The 9,964-nt window shown below is 30.0% G+C and overlaps 1 protein-coding gene across 1 annotated transcript; it reads left to right on the top strand.

Annotated features, from left to right (window-relative positions):
• The first annotated feature begins 202 nt into the window (after positions 1 to 202).
• LOC133783126 (xyloglucan endotransglucosylase/hydrolase protein 22-like) lies at positions 203 to 5,369 on the top strand. The gene is made up of 3 exons (XM_062222666.1): positions 203 to 466; positions 571 to 767; positions 4,734 to 5,369. The coding sequence occupies exons 1-3, from the start codon at positions 206 to 208 to the stop codon at positions 5,134 to 5,136; spliced, it is 861 nt and encodes a 286-aa protein (XP_062078650.1). The 5' UTR covers positions 203 to 205; the 3' UTR covers positions 5,137 to 5,369.
• The last annotated feature ends 4,595 nt before the right edge of the window (positions 5,370 to 9,964 follow it).

A 9,964-nucleotide genomic window follows, 5' to 3' on the forward strand; every position in this document is an offset into this window, starting at 1 on the left:
CAAAAATTATTTGTGAAACCCCACAATGCACCTTAAACCACATCTTCCTAACTTTTACAGCTATTAATCATTAATTAATTCCATTAATTAATATATATACGAATTACACATTTAATACTTTATTAATAAAACCTCAAATAATAATTATAATAATAATAATAATAATATCTATATAAACACAGGAATAATGGTTGTTTTGTGTACAATGGCGATTGCATTACTACTTCTTCTCTTGCCTGACCTTTTCACGGCCGTGGTCTCAACCGGAAATTTCAGCCAGGATTTTGATCTAACGTGGGGAGATGGCCGAGGTCAGATATTGGACGGTGGTGATCTTCTAACATTGTCTCTTGACAATATCTCCGGCTCCGGATTCCGGTCAAAAAAAGAGTATCTTTTTGGCAACATTAACATGCAACTCAAGCTTGTTCCCGGCAACTCTTCTGGCACCGTCATAACCTATTATGTAAGTACATACATAATTAACCTATTAATCAATAATCAAATTATCTCTTGATCATTAACTTCAAATTATATTAAGCTAATTAATTAATGGTATCATTAAAATAGCTTGCTTCGAACAAGTCGACATTATGGGATGAGATAGACTTTGCATTCGTGGGAAACTTGAGTGGTGAGCCTTATGTTGTACACACAAATGTGTTAACTCAAGGCAAAGGTGACAAAGTGCAACAATTCTACCTTTGGTTTGACCCAACTCAGGATTTTCATACCTATTCTTTCCTTTGGAATCCCCTTCGTATTATGTAAGTACTAATTTTTTCCTTATAAGATTGTTTGACAAAATGTCTCATTTAAAATCATTTTGATTTGACAAAAACAAACTTGAGATGCATAATATAATTTAATATGGATTTGTCAAATGTAATAATGTGTTTTGATGTTAATAAACTAGAGAAATATAAAGAGATAATAATGAAATAAATAAATAAATTATAGAACAGTATAACTTATCATCCTTGTCATCATTTTCTACAAGATATATTCATACCTATAATTGAATGTGTATTAAACAGCAATAACTAAACTTATGCACACTATTCAATATACTTGATTTTTATTCACTTGATGGAAAAACCAGGCATTACTTGTGTTTGATCTCACTGCTACTAGATACAAAATGAAAGTAACCCTTATTTAAACTAGTGACTCCTCTTTTATAATTGAAATGTTATAATTTATGAGTATTGTTATTTGGCACTTTAAGGTATCCAACACCACATAAAATGACACTCCTGATATTGAATTTTAAGCACCAGAAATATCCCTTAGTAATGCTCATCATTTATACCCTAGAACTTTTTTTGGAAATATATGCTCTAGAATTTTCTACTTCTCCACAAATATCTTGAATATATTTAAAGATTTTTCTCCGTTACTATTTTCTAGAAATTGGGTTATCATAAATAGTGGGCCTGGGTGATTAACTTGGGCTTTCCCATTGGGATGGTGTGCCCATTTTACCAACAAAAAAAATTACACTTTGATTTTCTTTAATTAATGTTGCATCAATTATATATGATCTCTGTTATACTTTTTATCAACATTTATTTTTTTTTAAAATATTTTTATGGAAATTTACTCATTTGGTATCTTGTGTTTTTGCAAAGTATCATTTTGGTACACTCTTTTTTTAATAATGCTCATATAGTACCATGTATTTTAAAATTATACATATCCTAGACTCAAATTTGATAAATAAAATTTTATCAATATGACCAAACTATTATCAGTTATATGTAATTAAGTAATTAAACTAGAAAACATAACCGCGTTCCGCGCAGTCTTTTGTAATTATTAAAAAATATATATTTAAATATTTTTTTGGAGATTGTGGGATAGTGATTCATTTTCACCATTCTCGTACAACATTCTCTTTATCTGGACATGTGAATGCATCTTGACCATAATTTTTTATTTCATGATGGTGTTCACTGTTCATTGTATAGCGAACCTCCTATAGGTTTTTGAAAAATTCTAACAAATTAAAGTATCGAAAACAAAGTTGAAAAAGCTTGTTGTATATGTAATTTTATTTATTATTATTATATGTTTTGCGTAGTTTTTTTTTTATAAAAAGTCTAAATTATGGTCTAATACCAAGTTGTAACATCCTGCTAATTAGGGTCTGTTACCAAATGTGTTTAAAACTAGTGCTAGACTCGCTAAACGAGACATTTGGACTAACATGTGATTAAGCCACTAAGGGTTCAGGTATTTAAAATTTTGGTCAAGACATAAACATTTTCATAAAACAAAAACTTCAATCTTTACATGGAATCCCAAAATACAAGTTTAAAAGTCGGTTACAACCCAAAGGTTAAAAAATAAGTCGACCTAGGCGGCAAAACTGGGTCCAACCTTAGCTTCCTTGAACTTCTCGGCCGTGGCGGTCGAGCGGACTGCATATGTACACGTCGCTGCTATCGCTCTCCAACTCATGGCTGGACAAGCTTCTCCTTACCCTTACCTACACCACAAAGCACCCGTGAGCCAAAAGATTCAACAAGAAAACGTATCAAACAATTCACGAAGTAAAACAGCAGGCTTAGCAGTAATAACTAGAACTAAGCATAAACACTATACAAATCAGTAACCATAGGGTTACACAAGTGTGTGTTGCACTCCCTCTTATTCATATGGAATCCAAGCCAATCAAGTACATAAGGCACTCCCAAGGTGGCCTAGCCATAACGGCATGCGTTCAACGCACATCACATCGATCACGGCTTATAAGCCAAACCTTATAGACCCTCGACTTATAAGTCGAGCCTTACAGACCCTCGATTTATAAGTCGAGGCCTCTTTTTACCATACTTATCCTTGACTAGCAGATCAAGCTTGAACAGATACAACAAACAGATTCTCGGTTAATAAACCGAGCTTCCTATCCAGAGCAAACATCCACACAATACAATAATCATATATGCAGGTACAATGCCTTATTGTATACTAAGCAGAAATGCACAAACACAATTATAATCATGATCATTAACTGGGCCCGAGCCCTAATCGCATTTATATTTAACAAATGGGCCAAGCCCTAATCATATTACATTAATAGTTGGATCGAGCCCTAATCATACATTCCACATATAAGGTGTAATTTTCTTACCTTTGGTCCAAACATTGGATATAAGCGAACCCCAAGTACAATCCCGTCCTGAGCCTTAGCGACAACCTAGTCACAACCCATAGATAATGCATTATCAACATTTGATTCCATAAATGAACCCTGGGTCCAATCCTAAGCTCCCGGGAACTCCAGTTTCACCAAACGGGGTGGTGAAATCGTCTCTCGAGCCCTTGAGCAAAACCCTAAAAAGTACAAAAAAAAATCAAGTTCTGAAAGCTGAGTAGCGCTACAGTGCTACGGCGCTAGAGTCAGAAACTCAAACCGCCCAACAACACAACCTAGCATTGTAGCGCTCCCAACCTAGCGCTATAGCGCTGATACCAGGAAAAGAGCCAAAGCTCAAAATTCTGGGTTTTTCTCTTCGAATTTCCCCGAGCCAAAGCTCCAAAAATCCATCCCTCAATACTCCCAAACCCAGAATTAAGCATAGAAATCAGTTCTACTCATCAAAAGCAACAAAACCCGACCAAGTTTTCCTAAAAGATTTCCACAAATCTCCAAAATCCATAATCAAACTCTCAAACTTAAGAACACATCAAGAACACAGAAAAACTCAAAGATTCAAAGGCTTAAATTGTTACCTCTGTTGCTATGAACGACCTTAGGTTGCTGCTATACCAATTCCTAGTCCCGAGCTTCCAAATTCCAAGCTTTTCTCTTTCAAAATGGAAAAATCCCAAGAGAAAGAGAGATACGAGAGAGAGAGAAAGGGAGAGTGTTTGTTCAGTTTTTGCCTTAGCTTCTAAGTTTTTTTTTAATATATAGGGCAAATGACCATATTGCCCTTAAGCCCATAACTTGCCACTTAATGCCCTCAAGGGCATTTTGGTCTTTTACCACCACATTTCACCATTTCTTTAAATAAGTATCAATTATCTCTAAATGTATCACTAAACATGTATTCCCATTACCCTTACCTTGGTAATGTACTAAGTGACTAAAATATCCATAAGTTCACCCCGAGCTAGATATTTGGTCTCATTATGACTTTTCCGCTAAATTGCTCTTTAGGATCGCCTCTTGCCTACTATCCCAATTATATCCACATAATAATGCGGTCTCACACATAGATCACATATATGCACAAACATATTCAAATATACTCATAACGAGTCAAAATTAAGAAAATGCTCTTCTAATAAAAAATAGCTCACACGCATATTTAATACACTTAAACATGCAATACTAGTCATATAATAATATAACGCATATAGTCACGTAATGATATACATATATATCACATATACACATGGAAGATAATTAATTCATGTTTTAATCATATAAAACTCCAAATTTGTCAATTTGGCCCCCTAATCAAGGCCTTAAAATTATTAGGAAATTTGGGATGTTAGAGTGGCTATAGTTTTTGGGGGACAAAAATTCTATTTATTTTTTTAATTTATTTTACTACATAGTAAGTTTTTTTTAAGCTTTTTGTAGATTATTTAAAATAAATATATAAGAGCTGGTTGTTACTGAGCGAGCCTGAACTCATTATTATTTGCTTTCATTCTCCTCCAACCTTACTCTGTGATTGAAATGTAATTATTATTATTACTTTTTATATATTGATCAGCTTTGCAGTGGATGGTTCTCCTATTCGAGTGTTCAAAAACTTGGAGTCATCAATGGGAGTTCCATACCCTAGAAGCCAGCCAATGCGGATATACTCAACCTTATGCAGCGCCAAGGAGTTGGTTACAGACGGAGGCGGCGGATTCGTGGAAACGGACTGGAGCAAAGCTCCGTTCAACGCCTCATACCGGAACTTCGACGACAAAGAGTCGTGCGTTTGGTGGTCAGGGGCGTCTTCTTGCAACTCCACCACCGCTGCTACGTCCCCGTGGCTGTCGGACCAGCTTGACTCCGCCAGCCAAGAGAGGCTGAGATGGATTCAGAGTAATTACATGATCTATAATTATTGTTCTGACGTTCAACGATTTCCCGATGGCCTCCCACCTGAATGCGACGTCGTTTGATAAAGCATGTATTCATTACAAGTTCACGTACGTAAAAAGCCGGCCTATATGTATGCATCTCTTATTATTATGTAATTAGTTTTTGGGAACAAAAAAAAGTTGTGTTCCATTATCTCTTTCTCTTCTACACCGTTTATTTACTGCTAATGATATGTTCACCCAAAATATGTTCTTAAATATTACACATAATCAAATTTGGCTCTTGGCGCAAAGGTATTAGGCATGTGCCTAGGCCCCACACAAGCCCCACAATGAGACCCCAAATTTTTAAAAAATATCATTTTTTACATACACAAAGGCCTCCAAAGTTTAAAAAAAATGTCATTCTATATATAATTTTTTTTAAAATAACATATTTTATGTAGGGTCTCCCACAACTCAAAGTCGGCCATGCACACAGTAACGTGACACTGTTTTTTAAAACAGTGAGTCTCAGTTTTGATAAATATGATTGGCTAGTCTAAACTGCAACATCACTGTGTAATTTTAAATGCACATATTACTCTTTATTTATTTGAAATCACTCTCTTACATAATTTATAAATGAAGAGTAAATTTAAATAAATAATGATGTGTAAAAATTTATGTAATGTGTTTTTGGGTTGTATACCTAACTTTAGTGCTCATATTAATATTGGTTTGGTAGAAAATTGGTATGTTGTCTCTCTCTAAGCTATCTTCAATGGAAAATGTAAATATTGTGTTAAATTTATTATAAAAATTCAATAAATGATTCATTTGGCACAATTTTTACAACTATATATGTTTCATTGCATATAAATGTAAACTTGAATATAAAAATAGTTTTAATAATTAATTGTCATTTAATATTTATTGAAAATATTAAAAAATAATAATAATTTTCTACATTTATATTTAATGTCAATAATAAATTATATATTATAACAAGAAAATAATCATTAGTGGCAAAAAAGTAAATAAAAAAATTAAGCATTTATTATTGATTCAAAAATTTATATCATGTTATATTATTTGTCAAATTTAACATACATGTGCTAGGACCGAAACAAAAATTAATTTTTAGGGGTAACAATTTTTTATTTTTATTTTAAGGAGGCTTGATTATAATTTTTTCCAAAATTTTAGACCATAATAATAGCTTTTAGTTTAATTTATGTATAATATTGAAGAGAGCAAAACATTAGGGGCTACTGACCCCAAACTCAGTAACTAGCTCCGTTGCTCATTGTATATGTATGAAGAAAAAAACTTATATTTGATTTTAAGAGGATGATTTCTCTATGATATAATTAAGCTGTAAGAAACATATGATATTTATTGTCAATTAGAAAAATATATGATATTTCAAAACCTATTTTTGAAACATACCATAGTTCTAAAACAATTTAACAAATTACCATTTTTATAGTTGTTTGATAATTTTCCATAGCATCTCAATGTCTTTTTCCGTGATTTCTTGATGGTCATTCGATGATTTGTGGGTCGTATTCTCATTATAATCAAATTAGAAAATAATTCTATGTCAAAAATATTTTCAGAATTACCAAACTTATTAAAGCATCGAGATATCGCAAACTACCATGGAAAAATCACCACGTTCAACAAACCATGGAGATAACCCTTTATCCATCTAGACAAAAGTATTTTTTTGAAATATGATAATTTTCTAACTAATTATTTTAGTATCTAACTACCATTGAGATCATTTTCGATGATTTTTGCAATTCTTTTTAATCGAATCCGTACATAAATTTAGTAAAAATATTATTTTAGCCCTTATGTTTTGTACGATTATCCGTTTGCACCCTATATTTTGTTAAATCACTGTAAAGTCCTTTTTTGACTAACTTTATTTTAGACAAAATATTTTAAAGTTATTAAGGAAAATCAATAGTATCTCCATATTGATTTTCGATTTTATTTGGCAATATTTTCAGCTGGTTTTGTAATGTGAAAAGATTTTTAAGTGTGAATATATTTGTTGCTTTATTTATCTCAAATAATCATTTTTTTGGTAAAAATATATTGTGCAAATATCTTGAGATTATTTTCAGGGATTATGGTTATCCTGGAAATAAAGAAAGTGTCGAAAATGAACATGGTCAAGAGAAATGACCATGTTCGTTCTGCCAGATCAAACGGATCACGTTGCTGACTTATCAGTTTCCTTTTCTGTCGACACAGAATCCATCTGGTTGGCTGTTTTCCTAAATCAAAGGAATTCGCAAATTGATTTCAAAGATACCAGAAAATCATGGCCTTGGACGATTTCCCTTCCTATAAATACCTTGCCAAGGCCTTTGGATTTTTCACCTCTTCCATTTTCAATATTTGTAAACATTATTTTGAAGAGTGTCTTTATTTGTAGAGATTAAGTTTGTTCACCTTAATCTTTGTGAGAGTGCTGAGTGTACTTGTGGATATCTATCTAGTCCATTGTAATCAGATAGTGTCTATTTTGAACGTGTTCATAAGGATCTTCGGGAGAGGATTCTATCTAAGTCTCACTTCGGGAGGAAGTGTGCACTCGCTATTCTTTGAAGGGAGTTCAAGAGAATCAGCGTTTCATCAAACCAGATTCGTAGAGAAGAGTACAACAAGATTGCGGCAATAGTTTAAGAGGGAGTCTTACATTGTTTAAGTCAATGCTTTTGTACACTTTGTTTCTTTACTAATTGGTTTATTCTCTGGGCGTGGCCCCAAGGAGTAGGTTATCCGAAAGGGTTTCTGAACCTTGTAAAAATTCGCTGTGTTCTTTAATTTTTGCACTGTCTATTTATTGTGTTCAGTTCTGTCGTGACAAGTTCGGATTCTGTTCCGACAGAACTGGTATCTGTGTAAACAATTAATTACCATTCCGCATTTTAATTAATTCATGGTTTAATTAATTTGGTAATTACTAAAAACAGAATTTCAATCACATTTCAAATTTTGTCATATTTTGGTCAAAATAATTTTAAATATAAGATCAATTATTGGGTCATCTAATACAATAGGTTTAGAAGCATAAAAGATGGCCGAGGAGTAGACAAGGAAATATTATTTGAAATTATTTTGACTAAAATTAAGTCCAAAATACTATTTTGTAAAATACAGGGCCAGGTAGAAAAATATAGGATTTAAACATGTATTTAGCTAAAACATAGAGACCAAAATAGTATTTTTTTATAAATTAAAATTAATTTACTTATTTCACACATTTATGACCTTATATTATTTCGGAATATCTTTATATATTATAAAAGTGAGTTTAACAAAAATTATTGTTTTCCGTTAGATTTAATATATTTTTTATTATTTTCTAATACCATTAGTTTTAAAGTCATCTAAATAAAGTAAATAAATTGGAAAAAAAATGTAATAATTGAGCCATAATAATTTCTCATCACATATTTTAAAAGTTCATATTAAATTACTCTATCAATTATGTTTTCAAAAATATAGTCAAAAAATATTTATGTACTTAAATTTATTCTTTTTATTCTTTATTAATTTTTTATTTTGTCATTTACCGTTTTTTGTTTATCCAAACATATATGGAATAGTGAAATCAAACATAAATATACATATTTTTTTATTTTTCCATTTAATTTTTTTATAATGAGAAATTGCTTATTTTAATTGCTCTAGACATTAATTAAATAATATATATTTATATATAAATTTTTGTTGGCTTTAAAATTTAAATTAAATAATTAAAGTTTGATAAAATAAAATTTTTAAATTCATAGTTTTAATTTTTTAATATTTTATTATATTGAAATTCATAATATTTGTTCTAAAAGAAAATTAGAAAAAAAGTATTTAATTTTAAAACTAGAATTAATCATATCTTTATATATATAAAAGTGTGTATCTAATGAAACAATTTTAATAGTATTCTTCGTTTAACAATTTTTTTTAAATAAAATAAAAATTATCATATATTAAAAAAAAACTATAAACAATGTATTAGTTTAATTTTTTTTAATATGTTTATGTCATTCTTTTATAATATATGATATTTTATGTATTTAAAATTTATATGATAATTAAAAAAATAAACTAATATATTCTCTAATAAAACTAAGTAAACGTGCAATTACTTTTACCTAGTATTTATATCTCTTCTATATAAAAAGTTTGTAGATAACATAAATTCTTGGTTTTAACAGTTTGTTTTGTTAAGTTTAACGGAATATTCTAAATATTTAACAGAATATACCTTTAAACCTAATTAAAATAGATATTTATTAATTATTCTAAATATTTAACAAAATATACCTTTAAACTAATTAAAAATAGATATTTATTAAGGGTTTATGCTTTTTTGGACCTGTGTTTTGTCTCATTACCTGTTGGGACCCTGTATTTTGACAAATTACTTTTTGGACCCTATGTTTTGTAAAATGGTTAAAATAGAACCCTAAACTCGATTTTGGTCAATGTTTTCTCAACTAAAATCACAAATAATTTACCAAACTAACAATTCATAACAAAAATAAAATCATTCTGCTTAAAAATTGTGTTGTTATATTCAATTTTTTCTTCATCAAAATTGAGTTTATGGTTCTATTTTAACTATTTTACAAAACATATGGTCCAAAAAGTAATTTGTCAGAATACAGGGTTCAAACAAGTAATGTGACAAAACACAGGGTCCAAAAAGGTATAATATAAATTCAAATATTATAAAATATCATTATTATAATAATATTTAATATAAAACTACATATATGTAATAATTAAATTTAAATTCAAATTCAAATGTTACAAAATATTATTATTATAATAATATTTAATATATTTAATACTTATATTAATATAAATTTAAATATTATTATAATAATATATAATATATAATCTT

The sequence above is a fragment of the Humulus lupulus genome, chromosome 6, assembly GCF_963169125.1.
Source record: "Humulus lupulus chromosome 6, drHumLupu1.1, whole genome shotgun sequence".
In the NCBI taxonomy this organism is placed as follows: Eukaryota; Viridiplantae; Streptophyta; class Magnoliopsida; order Rosales; family Cannabaceae; genus Humulus; species Humulus lupulus.

Bases quoted from the DNA above. Each gene is read 5' to 3' on its own strand.
- LOC133783126 (XM_062222666.1), top strand. From the start codon at position 206: ATGGCGATTGCATTACTACTTCTTCTCTTGCCTGACCTTTTCACGGCC. The intron at 467-570 runs GTAAGTACATAC...TCATTAAAATAG, and splicing joins GCACCGTCATAACCTATTAT to CTTGCTTCGAACAAGTCGAC. The intron at 768-4,733 runs GTAAGTACTAAT...TATATTGATCAG, and splicing joins TGGAATCCCCTTCGTATTAT to CTTTGCAGTGGATGGTTCTC.